The sequence below is a fragment of the Lipophrys pholis genome, assembly GCF_963383615.2.
Source record: "Lipophrys pholis genome assembly, chromosome: 17".
Classification (NCBI taxonomy): Eukaryota; Metazoa; Chordata; class Actinopteri; order Blenniiformes; family Blenniidae; genus Lipophrys; species Lipophrys pholis.
In genome coordinates, this window is record NC_137643.1 from 16,309,736 (window position 1) to 16,330,089 (window position 20,354).

The 20,354-nt window shown below is 43.4% G+C and overlaps 3 protein-coding genes across 8 annotated transcripts; all 3 read left to right on the forward strand.

Moving 5' to 3' along the window:
• The first annotated feature begins 1,325 nt into the window (after positions 1 to 1,325).
• On the forward strand, positions 1,326 to 5,618 carry gjb9b (gap junction protein beta 9b). Of its 4 annotated transcripts, XM_080484313.1 has the most exons (4): positions 1,374 to 1,473; positions 2,769 to 3,020; positions 3,907 to 4,397; positions 4,562 to 5,618. In XM_080484313.1, exons 3-4 carry the CDS (start codon positions 4,008 to 4,010, stop codon positions 4,970 to 4,972), a joined length of 801 nt encoding a protein of 266 aa, XP_080340439.1. In that variant the 5' UTR covers positions 1,374 to 1,473; positions 2,769 to 3,020; positions 3,907 to 4,007; the 3' UTR covers positions 4,973 to 5,618. The 4 variants fall into 4 exon arrangements, with proteins under 4 accessions (XP_080340437.1, XP_080340440.1, XP_080340439.1 ...); XM_080484311.1 differs by lacking the exon at positions 2,769 to 3,020 and having other exon boundaries at positions 1,326 to 1,473; XM_080484314.1 differs by lacking the exon at positions 2,769 to 3,020 and having other exon boundaries at positions 1,326 to 1,388.
• Positions 5,619 to 5,825: 207 nt separating this feature from the next.
• On the forward strand, positions 5,826 to 11,007 carry pef1 (penta-EF-hand domain containing 1). The gene is made up of 5 exons (XM_080485046.1): positions 5,826 to 5,940; positions 7,536 to 7,773; positions 9,161 to 9,316; positions 9,702 to 9,845; positions 9,941 to 11,007. The coding sequence occupies exons 1-5, from the start codon at positions 5,920 to 5,922 to the stop codon at positions 10,168 to 10,170; spliced, it is 789 nt and encodes a 262-aa protein (XP_080341172.1). The 5' UTR covers positions 5,826 to 5,919; the 3' UTR covers positions 10,171 to 11,007.
• A 2,942-nt stretch (positions 11,008 to 13,949) lies between these two features.
• On the forward strand, positions 13,950 to 16,953 carry smim12 (small integral membrane protein 12). Of its 3 annotated transcripts, none has more exons than XM_080485314.1 (2): positions 13,950 to 14,007; positions 15,188 to 16,953. In XM_080485314.1, exon 2 carries the CDS (start codon positions 15,209 to 15,211, stop codon positions 15,482 to 15,484), a length of 276 nt encoding a protein of 91 aa, XP_080341440.1. In that variant the 5' UTR covers positions 13,950 to 14,007; positions 15,188 to 15,208; the 3' UTR covers positions 15,485 to 16,953. The 3 variants fall into 3 exon arrangements, with proteins under 3 accessions (XP_080341440.1, XP_080341442.1, XP_080341441.1); XM_080485316.1 differs by having other exon boundaries at positions 13,958 to 14,001; positions 15,188 to 16,937; XM_080485315.1 differs by having other exon boundaries at positions 13,988 to 14,007; positions 15,181 to 16,937.
• The last annotated feature ends 3,401 nt before the right edge of the window (positions 16,954 to 20,354 follow it).

Genomic DNA, 20,354 nt, shown 5'->3' on the forward strand with positions numbered 1-20,354 from the left:
CTGTACTGCTTTAGAATCGCAAACACTCACTGTTACACCTACGGCCATCTTAAAACCTACAATTAGCCCCAAATGCATGTTTTTAATGCTTGGATGAAATTTGAAACACACATGTAGGACCAGACCTAAACTCACTAAACCCCACATCACCATGCAGTACAGACAGTAATATATCCACCACAATACACACAATGAACGTGTGATTGTTGGCTTCATGCATGCAAGTGAACACACTAACGACACATGTGTAGTTAAACGGAAGATCAGCACCAGTCCCAGCTATGAAATTACCTCTTTTTTTTTTTCTTTTTTTTTTTTAAATGTTACACTTGAACCAGCTGTACTGTACAAATTAATTATTGGCACTAACTCTGGCTATGGGGGCAAATATAACATTTCACTCACTGCGTTTGCGCCTGAGCCATTTATTAAGCATGTGTGCTGCTGTGATAACAGTCCAATCATTTAGCAGCAGACACATGCAATTATCCATCCATCCTCCATTCCGCTTTCTCCAACTTTGGGGAGCTGGAGCCGATCCCAGCCGATGGCTGACAATGGGGGAGGGTACATCAGTGTCCACACACATTCACATTTATGGAACATTGAAGGTCAACAGTAAAGCTCGTGTTTTTGAGCGGTGGGAGGAAACAGTGGGAGCTGGAGAGACATACATTACAGTTGATACGGCTTGTTTGTGTTGCTTGGTATTCCACCAAAGTCTCACTTTGTGTGCAGCAACACATGTTGCGATCAAATTTTGAAGGTTTTAGCTTCAAATAGGACTCAGATATCGACCGTGACATCAATATGTTGCACCTGTGCTAGTTTTCTGTTATAGCCTATATTCATGGACATGAACAACCAGTAAGTTTTGGCCTACACTAATTCACTGTAACTTCCCCTGGAATTAGTTTCACTTCTCATTTCCAATCAGGTCTTTGTCAAACTTTCATATTGAGAAGTCTGAAACGCAAACCTGCAAATGAATGATGAAACAAAAATGAAATTAAGATTCAAAAGTGAAAGAGCTGAAACAGAGTGAGTCCAGTTCTCGGACAGATTCACATAACTAGACAGTCTGGTCTGTCAAATATCCCTATGCACAAGCTTGTAAGTATCAGTTCTCTAAATCACAAAATAGTTCTTTCTTCCTTGTCTCCTTTGTTTGTTTTGTTTTTTTCTCTCTGACGTTGTTTTTTCTGTCACTCCCGCATCTTTTCTTGAAACCCCCCCCCCCGGGCATGTCACCTCACGCCCTACACTACAGATTACAACCGCCAGTGGGTGAGAGCTATTAACTGTCTGTATGTGCTCCACCCATCCTCCCAGACCTGAACACTTCCAGCAGGTTCACACCTCCAGGCCGGCCCACTCAAAGTATCCAGGTGAGACCAAGTCAGCGTCGACGCGAGAGACGCTGACACCATACACTGAGGAAAGATCTCACAATATCCCTTCCCTGTGACAAGGGTAAGATTTCTTTATTTATTATTATTTGTCTACACTGCTGTAAAGACAAGAGTAGTTGTGGTACGTATGAAACTGTGAATTTCAGATCAATTTTGACTAGGTAGAATGGTGAAGAAGATAAAAGCATGGTTTCTTTTCTGCCGTGCAAGCAGGGGGAGATCATGTAAAAAGGGAAGAGCTCAGCGCCGACACGCATAAAACGAATGCGATTTGTAAAGACAGATAACTGGAAGCGGTGTGAATAAAACCTACACATGGATTGCTTCTGCTTTGCTCCTCGGGCTGACTCATGTTACCTTGAAAAATGGAAGAAAGTCAGGCTGGGGGTAAAAAAGGCAGGATGTGTGTGAATGACAGAGGAAAGACGAGCAGAGCCGAGAAGACAGGGAGAGAGAGGAAGCCACACAGGACAAGTTCAGCCCCACCTTGTTAGCCAGGAGCTTTTGACTCATACAGACAATGTACTCTAGGTGCATAGAAAAGTCTATGCAACAAGCTCAACCTGTAGAGCAAGTCACAGTGGCGGATCTATCATCCTGTCAGAGGTGGCGCTTGTGTATAAAGACACTTTTTTGTAATTCAGACATGTGCAGGTATTGTGTCAAATATCTCACCTATTGTCTCTGATTCTACAAAGATGCGTTTTTTGTTGATTTATTCCTCATTCTATATAAGGTTTTAATAAAGCCAAAAGATGTATTTGCATACAAGTGAGCATATTGGCATCAAATGCAAATACAGCGTGAGAGAGCGAGCGACGTTTCCTCCGTCACAACAAAGAGAAACAAAAAATAGCTGAGGCGGTACCTGGAAACGGGAAGCGACACAGCAGACTGGAGAAAATATTCAGACAAGAGACACGAAATCTGCACTTGCTCCGTGTGAAATAAGCAGAGAAATCACAATCTTCATACTTTCTTTAACCCGACATTTCCACAAGAGGTGGTGTGCCTTCATATTGCACGGCGTAGGATGTTTTAAATGACATGCCTGAATAGTGAGTACAAGGAGCCGCCGTCATGTCCTGCTTTATGAGTACAAATGCAGAACATTTCAGGCAGCGGCTGATGCCCACTGTGAGATTAATGCTACCGGTTGCACCATTCATTAGGGCGGAGAGGTAAAGTGTAGGTAACATCAGCAGTGATTGGCCATGCCGGAGCTTTCAAGAGCCTGTGTTGCGATTCAGAAGGCATTCATTGAGTCACGTCATTTTATGCCGTGTAATTTAATAGTCACGAATGCCGGATGAGAGAGAAAATAGCGAGTGATTTGACAGCTCAATCTGTCCACAGAGATGCCGAAATGCTGAGGGAGAAGCGTTTCTGAATTCAAATACTCGGGATTAGACGAGACAGAAGCGAAATGGAACAGTGGACAGCAGGCCTGTTATCCAGCCTGTTCCTTGTCAGGCGGTGAGCATCCGTCTGAACGAGATGGAAATATAAAAGCTTTTTTTAGTTTTTAGGTTTTTTTTTTCCTTCAGTGGTGGGGAAGAAATTCTTGCAAAAAAACACCCAGCAGACCCTCCTTCTGTCCACACTTAGGTAACTAACTCAAACATGTGAACTAATGCTTGCACAGTAAACAAAACTACGACTTAACATATCCATACATCAATGTGAAGGTTACAACCACACACTGGAAACCCCCTTAATTTTTCCCCGGAGCACAGATCCTGTTGTATTGTCATGCTTTGCATTCACTAATGAAATATTATCCCGTAGCAATGCTTTGAAGAACCGATTTGGAATCACCGAGGCGGGGGTGACTGTTCAAATATCTGACTGATAGAGTGGCGGGTCGTGGTTCGTCTCTGTCAGGAGACTTGGATGACTCAGTCATCAAACTACAATGAGTCAGTGTTGAAAAGAAGAAGCTCTCTGTAAATACAAACACCTACGAAAGAGAATAGATTGTATGCTTGAACATTATGCCCGGTTGTCTGCACAGTTGATCAGTATAGCAGGAGCTTTTCTCTTACTGTTTATCCACCTGCTTCCTGTCAGGATATCAATTGAAAAGGGCTTTTACGTACCGCAGTACTTACAGTTATCATGAACGTTATATTGCATTTTACATTTCACTTTTTTATGCCCGATCATGAAGAATATGTTTCTCCCTGAGAAAGACACAGTGTCATATCGTAGCATCAGGCTTAAACTTAAGGAGTTTTATAGCTTGAGTTTGTTTTTATCTTAAATCAGACTTTCAAAAAAATTTTTTTCTCTTGCATTGCTTTTTGGATTATAACATCACGGGAGACTAAATTCTCAATATCAGAAGCTCGGAATTATCAGGTTTTTTTATATTTATTTTTGAAATCTGCATATGCAGTTTACTTCATTTAAATAAGTGAAAAGCATGTTGCAGTACTTCCAAATATCAACGAATAAATATCTAGCGATTGATTTGCTTTGTATCGTTCCCCAGGTTCACGTCACCAACAGCTTCGCCCCCTCCTGCTCTCCTGAGGAAATAGCCCTTCACCCACCTCGTCTTCCTCCACCCCCTCCACCGCCAAGGCAGCAGCCATGAACTGGTCTGCGCTGGAGGCGCTTCTCAGCGGGGTCAACAAGTACTCCACCGTGTTCGGCCGGGTTTGGCTCTCGATGGTCTTTGTCTTTCGGGTGATGGTGTTCGTGGTGGCGGCCCAGCGAGTGTGGGGGGACGAGAACAAAGACTTTGTCTGCAACACGGCCCAGCCGGGCTGCGTCAACGTGTGCTACGACCACATCTTCCCCATCTCCCACATCCGCCTGTGGGCCCTGCAGCTCATCTTCGTCACCTGCCCTTCGCTGATGGTCGTCGGACACGTCAAGTATCGGGAGAAGAAGGACTTGAAGTACACGACCTCGCACAAGGGTGCCCATCTGTACGCCAACCCTGGAAAGAAACGAGGGGGGTTGTGGTGGACTTACTTGGTAAGAATGGGGAACTCTTGGCCTTATTTTTTTAATCATTAATCCAAATTAGAGAAAGACTGTAAAGATTTCTACTTTGCATTGGTTAAATGCATTAGATTTTCAAATGACTGAAGTTCATTTTCATGTAAAATGACAAGAAATCAACCTTTATCTTCTCATAGGTGAGCCTGATTTTCAAGGCCGTCTTCGATGCTGGCTTCCTCTACATCCTGTACCACATCTATGACGGTTACGACTTGCCCCGTTTGTCCAAGTGTTCCCTGGACCCATGCCCCAACACAGTGGACTGCTACATATCCCGTCCCACAGAGAAGAAGATCTTCACCCTCTTCATGGTCGTCTCGTCTGGGTTCTGCATCCTCATGTGCATCTGTGAGATGATTTACCTCATCTGCAAGCGCATCCAGAAACTCATAAGGAGGAAGACTGAGGCAGACAGGAGGTTATTCGCGGAGAATCACGAGATGACCCAGCTGGTGGCGCCCAGGTCATCGGTCAGAATGGATCCCACAGCCTCTATCCAGAACATCAGTAACATCAAGGCTGAAGAGGCGCCAGCCAAGAAATCATAACGCACTGTATATAGCCAGCCCATGCTGAAAGAAAAAAACCCCAAAACAATTCAAGGGGCCTCAGCAACTGAAGGCACAGACTGCATGGAGTACTGCTGGTCAACACCAAGGAGATTACTTCAGGGATTTCCCACAACAGATTAGTAAATATTATTTGGTTAAATGACATTCTGCAAGAGTGCACACCTTGTGCATGAAAATGTACTTCCAAAAAGGGGGGATTACAGAGAAAGCTTGAGGGTTTTGAGTTGTCTTTTTTTCTTCTTCTTTGCACTGATGTGCTGTGTGTTTGAGTATTTTTGTGTTTTGTGTATGTATCGCTGGCAGTTTAAGCTGTTGGATCACCCACTTTGTAAATAATACTTTTTAAAGTATGAGAGAGTAAAAAAATACAAGCTCCGTGTGGCGTAAACACAAGGGGGGGGGGGGGGGGGGGGGGAGTGAATGCTTTCACCTGAATATACACACTGCCCCCTAATAAATAAAACAAGATAATGCACAGCACTTCATTCATCAAGATGGATCAGAATAATAGTTTTTATATCCATATGAATGTATTTTTTTTTTCACAAAATGAAGTAAGATTCTGTAATATATGGTTTTGTATTTATTGTTGTAACATATAAAGTTATTTTACTCTTACTTTATTTCCGTGTCTGAGTCTTTCGTCACTTAAAAAAAAAGAAGTGAAGACTTTATTTCTTCATTATAAAGTGTGAAGAAGAAGAGAAATCTGGAAATGCAGCATCAACACGATTCCGCCCGGTGTATGACTCATTCACAAAATAGTTTCTGCGCCTGTCGTCATCCCCTCCGTTATCCAATCAGAACGCGAGGAGACGGGCGCGGTTTTGACAGGCGTGGAAAAAAGCCAATGGCGTCGCTTTGAGCGGACGTCCTGTACCCGCCCACACGGACGTCTTGTTGAAGGAAGTAAACTCTCAAACATGAGTTTCCACTACGGACAGGTATCGGAAATGTTACACTTTCTTTTGTGTCCTTAACATTTGTCGTGATATATTTGTATTCTTTAGAGATCTTATCATCTGTTTGCGTGACTCGATGTAACGTAACTATTTGTTTGAGGCCATAGACGGACAATTGACGTTCACCATTCATTTCCTTGCTACAGTTAGCACTACGTCATCTGTTGCTGTTTAGTTGAAATATATAACATTTTAAAAGTATTATGTTGGTTTTACACTTCGGCAAACATTGCTGGGGTCTTTCTGTGTCCGTGTCGAAGTGATGCTGGATTTAAATGACAGCGTTATTGATATATTAGTCTGAAGTGCAGCTCTCATCACGGCATAAACAGGTCTTTATATTATTAGAGAAAGCAAGATGATCAGATCGTTTCCTGTAATTAAAAACATTAGTGTGAGTGTTTTATACTGAAGTACTGAACTGCCGAACACGATGGATCTTACTTTGAAGGACAACTGCAACGTCGACCTCTCAATAACTAATCCGCTGGGTATGAAAATAAAAGTATAGAACATCGTGTATCATCAACATCAAGACTTCTACCGGTTATTATTTAATATAGATAAATAGGAAATATTTGTTTCTATTTGATAACTGACTGGTGGTTTATAGCAGGGGTGTCAAACACATTTTAGTTTGGAAGAAATGTCCGTATTTCTAGACAAAACAAACCATTACTACCAAGAATGACTACAATCTTAACATAAAGCCAATTTTAATGGAGCCTTCCGGTGCAGAATACAGTGAAATGTCAAGAAAACTAGTGAGACTAATGCTGGCAATGATCTCAGGTTTTCAATTCAATGTTTTCTTTAAAACTTTTACCATTTGCTTTGGTGATTACACTATCGAGGTTGTTTTGTCTTTCATTGTGATAGATTAGTTTTTTTACAGTTTCACATGAGGATCCCTGCTTTACCTAGGTACCCTCAGGATTGTTGTTATGCTATAAACCAGGGGTGTCAAACAGAAAGCCTGTGAGCCAAAAGCGGCCCTTAAGCGGCTCCGATCCGTCCTGCTATACCAAGCAAATTGTGACAAATTTCAAAGAAAACAGATCTTCTTTTTTTTTATAAAAAAATTTCATAAGAGTAGCGGACAAAACAGAACACTGAGACCCAAAGCCATGCTGTCAGGGTGAGTTTGTAAAACATAATGCAACAGCTGTAGGAGAAGTATTTGGGACATTTCACTGTATTTTGCACCAGAAGGTTTCATTAAAATTGGCTTTATGTTAAGATTTTGGCCGTAATTCTTCGTGTCTTGTAAAACTATAGACATGTCCGTGACAAATACTCCACGTCACAACAAATTTTAAGTTTAAATTTAAAGGTTATTTTTGGCTCTATTTTACCAGTCCAGCCCACTCAAGATTAAACTAAGCTGTATGTGACCCTTGGACGAAAATGCGTCTGACATCCCCAGACGGAAATGTCGTAGAGGCTCCTTAGGTGTTAAAATGTGCGATTAAAATTTAAGTCCGACCATTAGTTGTGCTTCTCATAGTCTTAATGCTTCTTCTAAGAACCCGTGGTCACAGTTTTGATGAGCTGTGCCTTTCTCTCTCTCTCTGTAGGGATACCCCGGAGGGCGACAACCCCCACCAGGTGCTCAATATGGAGGCGGCGGCGTTCCCTATGGACATCCGTCCTCAGCCCCTTACGGAGGTGCCGCAGGTCCAGCAGGAGGCCCTTATGGGGGTTACGGCGCCCCAGGTCACGGAGGGCATTATGGACCTGCACCCGTCAGTGCCCCCGGTGGGCATTATGGAGGTTACGGGGGACAGCCTCACGGAGGACACTACGGTGCTGCAGGTAATGAGACCGGAGCTGCTGTAAGCGTCTGTGCTACCTTTGCCTCCGGGACGTGTATCTTTGCCTCCTGAGCGTGAAGAGACTGCAGACCGTCTCATGCTCATCTTCTTCATTGCCTCTCTCTCTCCCTCCCCCCCCCCCCCCCCTCTCTCTCTCTTTTGCTTGTTTTTTTTCTTCCTCCATCGCTCTCTGGTGGGATGATGGATAGAAACTGACTTGCGTTCCCAGACAGTCATGTAGAGACAGGGTTCAGTTTGTGCCCCTCAGCAGGATTACACGGTTGGAGTGATGACTCCTGTAATACCGAGTGAGGGCTAAACAGAGTAGAAGACAGATGGGCAAAAAGAGTGTGTCTCCGTGTACGTGCGCGCCATTACAGCGTTTCCAGTAGTAGCTCAGCTTAAGTCAGGACCCGATAGCCCGCGTTGCCATCACTCTCCGCCGAGACGGAATCCATCAGGGTCTGCTCCGAATTGTCACCTGTCCCTCTCTCCACATTCATTTTTCTTACCTCTCACAACAAATCGTCTAACACCCCCCCCCCCCCCCCCCCTCCCTCCTTCCTTTCCTGCGTGTACTCAGGGAGCAGCCTCTTGCCCCAACACCATCTCCCCCTTGCTGAGATGACTTCCCCTCAGCCCGTCACCCTTCCTCTGCCTTTTTCCTCCCCACAGCCGCTGCTCAGGGAACACAAAACATGTGTTACTAAGATTGGAGGAGGTCCTCCTTTTGCAGAATACCAACCTCTTTTGGAACTATAGGGATTATTAATCATGTAATGTTTTCATTGTATTTTAATGCAAAGTGAAATTATTGGATTTTTCTGTCTCCTTCCGATTGTAGCTGGACCAATCCCCATTTTGAAGTAGCCGCGGGAATCGTGTTTGGCAAATGAATTGCAACGCAGACAATAATGAATACTGTCTTATTGTTATTACATTCGCTTTCTGGAATTTAAATTGGTGCCTCCGTAACCACCACAGGCAAAAAGCCACAGATGTATTATTTTTTCTGATCAGTTTCCCTCGCACAGTTTCGGCTGTCAAACAGTCCAAGTGTGTTCTCTTCATCTTTCAATAAATAAGTAATAATTCTGCATCGGAACGCAGCAGGAGCTTTATTTCCAAGAATGTCTTGTTTTTTTTTTTTGTTTTTTTTTATCATTTGTGTCTGTTTCTCCTCAAAGCTTTTGTGAAATCATAACTGGTAGAAAATATAAGGATGGGAAACAATACAGAGAAGCAATCACACGTGTGGGCTCAGACAGACCACAGGCAAAAAAAAAAAAAAAAAGGAGAAAGAAAATAGTGATGGAATGAAGAGAAAATCCTCTTTTTTGTTTTTGTTATTCCCCTCGTTAAAGTCTTTTCATTTCTCCTCCCTGCAGGAAATATGCCTCCCGGTGTTAACCCAGAGGCGTACCAGTGGTTCCACAGCGTCGACAGCGACCGCAGTGGCTTCATCAGCCGGAAGGAGCTCAAGCAGGCGCTTGTCAACTCCAACTGGTCCGCTTTTAACGACGAGACCTGCCTCATGATGATCAGTAAGTCGCCCTCTGTTGCCGCGTCGCTTCTAAACGCGGAGGGAAGGGAAACCTGGTGTTCAAAAGTAGTTTGTCTTGTTTTTCTAATTCAAATTAAGAGAAAAATGTATTCAGCCTGGATTCAAGCAACAACAACAAAAAAAGACTGAGTCATTTTGTTTTCAGTCCCCATGTTCCAGTTCTGTTTTCCCCCGCAGTGAGTAATGTGTCTGATTGCCATAATGAGAACTGTGTGACTGTTGTGGACTGCTCTTAGGTAAAGAGCTGAACAATAAGCCCTGCTTGGTGAAAATACACAAGACTGTTTCTAACATTCGGACTTATGTGGAAGGAAAATGGATGCCGGCGTGCCTGAACATGCTCCGTCTTTAATTTCCCCCACCAGACATGTTTGACAAGACGCGGACGGGTCAAATCGACATCTTTGGCTTCTCGGCTCTGTGGGACTTCATCCAGCGGTGGAGAGCGTTGTTCCAGCAGTACGACAGGGACCGCTCCGGGGTCATCAGCGGCGCCGAGCTCCACCAAGGTACGTCTTCTCCTGATGCCGTCCGGCACCACGTTTGCAGTCCGCGACACGCTAATCACGCCGCTCTCCTCCCCCCCTCTCCGTGGCGTCATCAGCTCTGGCGTCTATGGGCTACAACCTCAGCCCGCAGTTCTCCGAGAGCCTCGTGCAGCGCTTCAGCTGCCGGGGCGGGCGGCCGGGCGTCCAGCTGGACCGCTTCATCCAGGTGTGCACGCAGCTGCAGAGCATGACGCAGGTGTTCCGAGAGAGGGACACGGCCATGGCGGGCAACATTCGCGTCAGCTACGAAGATTTCCTGTCCAGTGCCGTAGTGAGACTCATGTGAGCATCAGTCCACTGAGTTCCACCCCCCCACCGGCAACCATTCCATTTTCAGGTCATCGTATGCTCAGTGCTTCAGTGCCATAAGTGCCCCCACTTCTCAGTATATATACACGCAGCATACCAGCCTGTACAGATAATCCCATGCTGTAAATACATTAAGCCTTACTTCATGATGGAAGCAGCTATTTTAAGGAGGAGGTCATCAGACTGCTGCAATCTCTCATCCTTCTGTACAATTCAGTGCTTTCCTTTCGGAGGAGTTTCACCTCAGATGCCTTGATGACTGACAGTTAAAAGGGTTGCCCGTGGCAGTGCTTGATATGAACCGAGATCCAAAGGAGCAATTATTTAGGCATGTTAAATTAGTTAAATGTAGCGCGCGCTAACTCCACAGATCTGCCCGACTCGGTGTAAAGACTTGAATAGAGGACTAATCAGGGAAGAAGTGAAATATTCCAAATGAGAGCGAGTCTCTGTGCTCCTTCGGCGTGAACTGCAACTCAATATCCTGGGGATTTGTTCACGCGCAGCAGTAATGCGTATTGCCATAAAAAGGCATTTTAAATACATGCAAATAAGAAAAGAAATACCCATGAAATCAAATTACCCAACGTGCAATATTGGATATCGATTTGTTATTCCCTCACATGCAACATTTCAGAGGTGGCAGAAGGCATAACACCAGCATTATTCAAACCTTTGTTGGAAGTGTATGGGGGGGGGAAGAAAAAAAAAAAAAGCTTATTTTTTTTAAAGCTGAAACTGCTATCAATAAAGTTCAGAAGAGATGAAATCGTGCAAGGTTCCTGCTTTCACCCTAATTATCTCCAGTATTCATGTGGACAGATAATACACTCCGCTGAAGTTTATGTCCGGAAGTCATTAAAAACATGCCAAAGTGGTTTGTAATGCCAAAAGCCAATAAACAGTTTTTTTTTGTTTTTGTTTTCCATATTCACGACTGACTGAATTAATGAGTTTGATTTGCTCCTGTGACCACGAAAGGCGGACCGAGCCGCGATTTAATGCGAACACAAAAAAGGGGGTAAGTATTGAGTGAGTACATGCTTTTTGATTGGAACGCTTCACTGCACTTTGCCATTATCGTCATCAAAAAAAAGAAAGGGGAGGAATTGTTCAATTATGCAAGTGTGCGTTAACTTCAGTGTAGATCCCCGTGCATGTGAGGCATATATGGACGATTCTTTGCAATGAATTGAAAGTGCCAGCTTCTACATGACTGCGCAGCCGGGATGCCGCTGGAGCCTGCTCTATTTTAACCGTAGCGTTGGCGAGTCAAACTCCTCTTGCCGACTTTTGACCTCAAAGTGTCCGAAATCAGCGGCTCATTTTCCCTATGTGGGGCAGAGCGGCCCGCACCAGGAAGAGCTGGGAAAAGAGGGGAAAAAAGAAAAAGTGTTTTCTCTTCACATCTGGAGCATCCTCACCATCTGTTAGTCTGCTTGATCACAGTCTCCGTCAGGAGACACCCAGCTGCATTCCGAATCACAAGCGATCCATCAAATTTTTTCGGGTGCATCTTTTTTTTTTCGGTCGTGTTCCCCATCCGTCTCCTCCTTATCCCTCTCCCTTGCGCGTTGGCTCGACACGCCGCGTCATACGTGTCGCGCGTCTCCTGTTTTGGACACTCCGAACACGCGCGTTAACGAACCGTCGAGCGCTGACCTCGTGGGCCCGCGGCCTGAAGTTCAGGGGTACATGAGGATTTCAGCCTGTGGGGGAGCCGATGTGTTGTGGTCTTATGCAATTCAGCAGACTTCACCCAAATCCTGACTGTCACTTCTTTTCTTTCTTTTCTTTTTTTTTTTTTTTGCATAATGAGGAAATTTCCCACCGCTGACCATGCCTGACACGTGTAATTAGTTTTGGTAAATAGAGCAGGTCTGGTGAAAACGGGGCTGGGAACACTCCCCACTCCCGTCAGCCCTGCTTTTGTGATTTGGACTGATAAGGACGGTTGTATTTTATTAAAAAAACATTTTTACATTAAAAAAAAAAAAAACCTGGCTCTAAATCTCTTTCACTGATAAACAGGAGATGATGAAATAATCCTGGCAGTGCCAAGTTTTCTGGTGGAGCAGCAGAACTGGCACTAGCGATGTTGTTTTCCTGCAGGGTGGGGGTGGGGGGGGGGGGGGGGGGGTTGATGAATACATTTCACTTTATTTGACAGGACTGATCAAATGCCAGTTCTGGCAACTACAAGATGGACGGCACAGAAGGAAGAATCATTTCTGAAGCATGAAGCATAATCACCCACACAGAATCCTGTTAATCACGACTATTTCAGCAACATTTGAAGGGATGATAACAAATTTGGATCCACTGTTAGACGGCCCTCATCCCCACACACACACTTTTCTTTTTTCTTTTTTCTTTTTTGTCCCAGCACAAATGACCATTGAGTCAGAGCTGGTCATCCCTCCATGACAGGCTGCATTCCAGTGGCTATTGATCAGCTCCGTGCCCAACACAGGACTCAGTGTAATGGCAAACTTTTCGGCCAGGGAGCTAAAATATCAGCGTCATCAATCATATAGAGCTTTTCAAAAAAAAAAAAAACACTTACCGATTCACTCCCCGGAAACTAGAGGAGCATAGAGAAATATTTTTCTCCCCCTATAGTCATATCTGGAATTTATTATTACGCGGGTGTTTCACCCGTGTTTGAAGTTAGCGACTGTAAAGCAGATGTAACTGTCTTGGCACTTGACGGGTCTGTCATCCACAAACATAGAAGGCAAAAACTCCTGTGACACATCAGGACCATAAGAAAAAAAAAAAAAGGAAAGGGTGAGTGTTATGTAAGAAGGCACTGCTCTTTCTCACGCTGCACAAAAAAAAACCCAAAACCTAGTTTATTTGATCTTCATGCAATGTTTGAGCAGCTGAAGCGGTTAAGCACCATCCGTGGCCCATGGTCCTCTGTGTGGAGTTTCCATATTCTCCTTGTGTCTAAAAACAACATTAATCAGGTTTCACTCTGTGTGAACGTCTTTCCGTGTTTGCCCCGTGATGTAAACGGTGTATCCTGCAGCTCCATCTCCCTCTGATATAAACAAGAGCGATTGAGGAAATGAATGAATCTCACGTTTAATTTGCTCCAAATAATGTGATATTTTAATGGTGACTTATAATTTGTTGTAAGCGCACCCGTATTTTACGTCGCCTCTTAAACTGTGGCCGTCTTGTTGGAGACAGAGGACCAGTGCATCGTCAAAAATTGAATGTCGATGAAATTGTAGTTTTGTCAGATATTTTCACATTCACTTTTAAAAGTTACAAATAACTCTAAGAGACAAAATAGTTCATGAATAAAACTACAAAGTGCCATTAAAATGCATCTGAAAGAGTGAATCTAAAATCATCAGGAATAAAGAAAGATGCTACAAAAGTTTCACCATTTGACTTGGAAAATAAACGTCTTTGTTATGTTCTGATTTTTGATAAGCAGGCTCAAGCCCCACTGATGCCATAAAATTCACTTTTGTGTGAAATGCTTAAGAAATATGTGAAAAAATGGCACTTTTTTCTTCCTTCGACACCAGTTCTCTATATTGATGTTCTTGTGAAGAAGAACGCATACTTTCTTGATCCCTCTGTATTTTACCCATCCTATTCATATTTATAGAACTACATGCTTGGAGCAGTGTTGGTACGTTGCAGTAAATAGCGATGTTGCTGTAGTGCCCCGGTTTGACCAGTAGGTGGTGGTAAAACACAAAGAAGAAATCATTGGCTGTTTAACCCGGAAGAGGAACACAGTGACCCGGATGTTACGTCCCTGCAGCGGCAGCGTGCTAACAGACCGGTAAAGGTGAGTTATATGGCTTAAAATCTTCACTAAATAATCTCAGATGGAAGGAGAAAACAGACTCGTTTCTAACGACAGCGGTGTGGCCAGTGAATAGAAGGTATCTGGCAGTAATGAGTGAGATACATTAGATATTCTTTTCTATTCGACCTCCATGGATCACACAAACGGACTCCAATGACTTTCAAATAGATAAATGTGCTGTAAATGATGTGCCGATTTGTAGCCTAAAATGACTGTTTTTGTTATTGACATTGAAGGGCATTGGAGGTACGGAAGGACGAGTGAGGTTGTATTCTAGTACTGTTACACTTCTAAAGAAAAACACCTGTGTTCATTTGTAACTTGGCCTTTTCTATTGAATGAATGAACTTACTGAACAAAAAACAAAAGGCTCACACGCCTGACATGTTGTTTTGATTGTGTGTGCGCTCACTTGTGATGTCAAAGTTGTGAATAATATGACATTGTATAAATTCTTCTCACCTTGTCACATCTCATAACAATCCGACTATCTTATGAAATCTGGAAAATTCCCAAACTACCAGAAGTCATTCAAATGATTCCTGGTGATTAAATACTACTTTTCGGATCAACATTTTCTGTTCTCATGTAAGAATCAGTCAGGCTTTTATTTTTGGGAAATTCTATTTAATTCCTTTTTTGCTGCAAATAAAACAAATACAATGAAAATATGATCCGCCAGTGTTTCACACATTAACGTGAGCCTCTCGACACTGAAAAGTAAAAGTGAGGCTTGGAAAAAAAGGCAGTAGGACTCATTGATTCCTTATTTTGATTAATCTGCCGACATAAATTCAAAGTGAGTGAGGTGACATGTTAATGAGAACTTATCTAGCAGTGCAAACTTTCAAACATCCAGTAATGTGAGTCTTTCCGTCCTGTTTTGGTAATATGGTATGACTGTAAAACAGCACGTCTGTTTGACAAAAGTCATTTTGCATATTCTTTAAGGATTTTGTCGGTTTATTTAGACTCGCACTCGCCTTCGTTCAGTCGGCTCGTCTGAAGTGTGTCCTTGTAAACAAAGTGACTTTGAATCCATACGTCTCCCCAGATGTCTCACCGTTTCTGTTATGGTCGACTCGCCTTCACCACAATCGTTGGATCTGAGTTGCAGTAGACTTACCTTCTGTTCTCTTTGCCCTTGTGGAGCGTTCAGGAGCCAGAGCGGCCTGCAGTCATGTGGCCTTTAGTGTGGACAGCGCTGCGGACCTACGCCCCGTACGTCACCTTCCCCGTGGCTTTTGTGGTGGGAGCAGTGGGCTACCACCTCGAGTGGTTCATCAGAGGGACCCCCAAGCCTCGGGAGGATGACAAGGGCATCATAGAACGGCGGGAGGAGAGGAAGTTGCAGGAACAAGCTGGTATGGACAGCACCCAGGTGCTCAGCCTCAAGGAGAAACTCGAATTCACACCGAAAGCGGCTCTGAACAGAAACCGGTCTGAGAAGAGCTAACCTCACGTTGGTGTGATAGACTTGCATCTGCCCGTATTTCACTGGTTGTGAAAAGGAAGGCAGAAATGACCCAAACTTCATGTCTACTTCATTTGTATGTTCTTCCCACTCAAGACTGTTGAATCCCTCCTGGACCCTTTAGGTAGCAGAAACATCACGCCAGCTCTTCCTGATTGAACTTTTGTGCCGCATGAGATTCCCCAACAAACACTTTGATGGTGCCACTGGATAGCCAAAAGCAAAACTTCTTCACGGGACTTGTCAGTGTTTAGCCTTCAGTCTGATGAGAAGGTTTAATGTGACGTTGTTTTAGCAGAAAACCTATCAATCTAGCTGTGACAGATTTTACTCTTAACTTCCCTCCAAGTCATTGAAGCTTCAATTCATGAAAATGATCGTGCTGTTCGAGACCTGTCAATAATTTCTCCTCTGAATCGTTCATGTACACAAAGACAGGACTTTGATTGTAAACATAAAAGCGGAGAAGAAAGACGGGTCTTTATTGAAGTTCTTTTTATCTGGTGGAACCTCTGATGGTATTCGACTAAATAATCCAGCGGCGTGGGAGGTCTCTCAGGAAGTTTAAGCTGCTTATAGCGGTTTGGTCTGGAGCGTCCATCGCAGGACTTTCATGTCACAAAGTCTCAGTGCACTTTGAGTGAACCAATATGTATTGCCGAATGAGTCAAATAAAGAGAAATGGTGTTTGTATGCTGAGCGCGTACCTGGTTACGCTTGATATCCTGACTCGTCGAGTGGAAGACAAAAGGTGGGAGTTTCGCCTTGACTCACTCACGTAGCGACGCCATTGTTTCACATTCAGGACTGAACAAATAGTCAATTGCCTTTTATTATGGCACAAGTGCGCCGCCAAGGACAGAGAGGGACATCAAAGTTGAAGGAAGGAAGTAATGACTCTGCTCATTCAGCTGCAAGAAGGAAATTGTTCAGGAGGGAAATAATCACAAACCTGCTCACCCTGAGAATTTGACCATCGGAAATTCTAACAGATGATCTCAAGCAGTGATTTTCTGGAGGGATTGGTAATGTCACATATATTATGTTCAAACATTTAAAAACGGCTTTGTGGTTTTAAAATGAAACAATCAAATCTGCTTTAAAATGACCCCCCCCCCTTCCCCCTACTATTTTTTTCACACTTAAAGCTGCTTATTGACTCAATTGATCATACATTTTTGAAGCGCTTAATAAAACTGTTAATGCAATATAACAAATGTAAAATCGCAATTATCAAACATTAAATGTGAAAAATATTTGTTTAATTTCACCTTAATTTTATGAGGTAGGTCAATTGAGAACCAGTTCTCATTTTCAATGATGACGTGCCCAAGAGAAAAACGTAAAAACAAATATATATACATAGAATGTGTCACACAATGCTAAAAGAAAGGAAGTTGTATTTCCACTGTTTACAGTGATGTATATTAAACTAATTGATAAAAACGTGCAGTGATTTTTCAGTATTGGTTGTTTGGTATTTGTGAAAGAGGGAAGCAGAATAATTGTGTAAAGTTTGAAAGGTCTGTTCCAGATGATTCCAGTCGTTTTCAGCAGAAAACTGAAGGAAGCAGCCAAAAGATTTACAGGCTTTTAGGTACGATCAGACTGATGAAACTACGAGAACGTAGACTGATATATGTTGTGATGATAGGGACTGTACTGTATATATCGAGTGTTCCTAAGGTATCCACTCTTGATTATAATACATTTTTGGAGCACTTATTACAGTCTGCTGCTGGAAAGAGAGGATGATAATTCACATTTGCAGTAACTTTTATCATCACTGTAGATTAGAGCAGTTACAGCCTGATAGTGACATGAATAATCTGCGAAGGTTAAGTTCCAACTAGAAAGGAAAATGTCGAATTACTTCTAGATCAGAAGAGAAAGGTAAACTCTAGTCAGGTAGACGTCAAACTTTCTTCATAAACCACCTTGATGAATATTACGGTAAGGGATGCATTATATGAGAAATACAGCAGCACTTAAGTGGAAACATTCCTTTTCAGACATGCGTCAGTAGAATAACAGAAAACTACACGTTCTCCTTTTAAGGGATTCTTTTAACGGATCGTGTCTCCGATATCGCAGATTTAGATTCTAGCCAGGCACTGCATGATGGTATACAGCTCACTGCTTCCGCCTCACAGCAAAATGTCTGGTTCGATTCCCTGCTACTTCAATGTGAAATTTGCATGTTATTGCAGTTCATGGTTTCTTTCATCCTCCTGCTATGATCCAATGCTTGTCGGTATAAACACAAGTCAGCGGGAGCATGTGTGGATGGTCTGTCTCTCTGTTGGATAGCTATACAGGCCAAATAAAGCAACAACCTCGGCACGCTTTTCAAGTAGGGAAACTTAAGTTATGATGAAATAAATACTATTATCTTTGAACTAATATTTCCATTGTATAATCTGAGCTCTAATCTAACTTTCTAAGCCACGGAATGGAAAAGTAGCGAGGAAAAAGAGGTTGATTCCCTGGTTTGATTCTGTCATGGTGGGCTTGTTTTTCTGGATTTGCATGTTCTCTCTGTATATTGATGGCTTCTCCATTTTCCTCCCATTGTCCAAAAATATGTGCTTGAGTTTCAACGGTGGTTGTAAATATGACAGTGTGTGATTGTGTGCAACATGATGGACTGGCAACCTGTCCATGGTGTATCCTGCCCTTGCCCATTGTTAACCGCACCGGCGTCAGCCCCAAATCAAATCGATCAAGGGAATCTTCCTCTTCCTCAATATCGTCAGTTTGATCATATAAACACAACTTCTGTTTTTCTAGGATTCTTTGTAGATTCTCAACAAAAAGTGTTCAGTGATGAGTCTGATTTCAGTACGAGAAACCTTGATGCAGTTTTCTTAATTAGACACGTAAGTAACTCTCATATTTGTGAACACATTTACTCCCACACACTCCTCTGTGGAGTAATGAATCAGAGAAGTCCACCTCGTCTGCGCTCCAGGAGCTCTCCTAATGGATGATAACCTTTTAGGCGTGCCAGGATAAGTTCTGCTATGTTACCCTGCCAGCTTGTGAAATGGGAAAGATTATGAGGCCCAGGTTTACACTGGCACCAGAGTGGTAAATACTCCTCTATCCGCAGCCATCAGCTAACACCCCGCCCCCCCACCCCCCCCAAGTTTGCTCTCGGTAGAACGACCAGCTCCACTCCGCAGACCCTGCTTGTGCATGTTTAGAGTAGCAATTACTTCAAGCTGGTGGAAGTTTCCATGTGAGGGTGGAGAGGTGGAGGTGAGTAGTGGATTTTTTTATTTTTTATTTTTTACTGTGAGTTAACACAAAGTGAGCCGTGTTTAACTGTGTGTCTCCGTGTCCTCCTGGGAACAATCAGGGGACAGATCGGGCGTCTTAACAATGGCCCCTGCTCCTCAGAACTGGACGGCACTGTGGGAACTGGTCACAGAGGCTCCTGGGAAAGGAGGGGGATGTTCCATTGTTTTTGTTTTTGTTTTTTCTTGTTGGATGATGCTGGGATAATGGGTGCTGGTGATGCCGGCTGTGCTCGCTCCTTTTTTTTTTCTTTTTTTTTTTTTTTAAGGAGGTTCAATCCGACATCCTGAGTGGACAGGCAGGAGACGGTGTTCCCTCTGCGACAGGAACAATAGAGCTGTCTGCCTGCTGGAAGGGCACCACATCCCCCAATTAAACAACACACACAGCCTGAAACAACACACACACGCGGAATCCAGGGGTAAAAAGGTGCTTCTGTATATCTAATGTATACGCAGAACATAAATATATGAAAGCTTCTATAATTGAATCGGAAATGAGATGGAATAAACATTGGCCGATGTGTCGGACCTCCTTGACACAGCAGCTTCGGCATAACACGTAGTCAGTTGCCTGTTGATTATTGCTTGAGTGTAATGTACTTTAGTTGATCTGAAGTAATTTTTTTAAATGCAAAACATCACTTATTTTGTCTGGGAGCATCTTGGGCTTCCTCCCAGAACAGCGAGAGGAAATTGCAGGGAGGTATGGAAGTATAGCTGTGAGTAAAAGTAGAAATAACTCTTTTGCCATGAAGCCAAATCTGGAGAGCTCAACAATTGAGTGGAAATTTTTCATCGTCATTAAACAACGGCAACTCTATTGAATACCGAGTTAAAAGAAAATACATTTTGAAACGGTTTGAACTTCAGAAAGGCAGAAGGTCGTGACCCAAAATGCCTTCAACTTTTCCATTATTTCTGTACTACGGCGCAGTTAATCAGCCATCTTGTTATTCAACCACCCAAATGACCCCAAGACCAAGGAATGAACTTCGAGCAGACTAATTCAACCGACTTCACTCTGAACACACGCACACAAAGCTCTATAAGTACAGGCCTCTCTTAATTGACTCCAGCCACACAGCCGGCACTTTGCCCACTTCCCTCGTCCATCTCGGGGCCTTTGATGGGGCGGCCGTGACTTCAGGTCAACCACCACACGGGAGTCGGGACAAAACAATACAACAATGCCCACTGCAGCCCCATTGTCAGGGAGAACAATCCGCAACAACCAATCCCTCGGGAGAAACAATACTGGAACGGGAAACAGATACAGACCCACTTCCTGCCACGCATTTAAAATTAGCAGCCGGTCAAAGCGTTTTGTGTTGTTTCATGGAGTCGCACAAGCATCCAAATTAAGGAGTGGGTGAAGGAACGTGACATTGTTATGGATACAGGGGAAGTCGTGTGTTGCACTGTGTGCGCAAATGTCAAGAGAAAACAAAGAAGTTGGCACATGTACCCCCCCATTTCTATTTTTTTTTCTACAACTAACAACATTAAGACGAAAGGCCAAAAACTAGTCCTCGCTGCGCAGGGGACTTTAT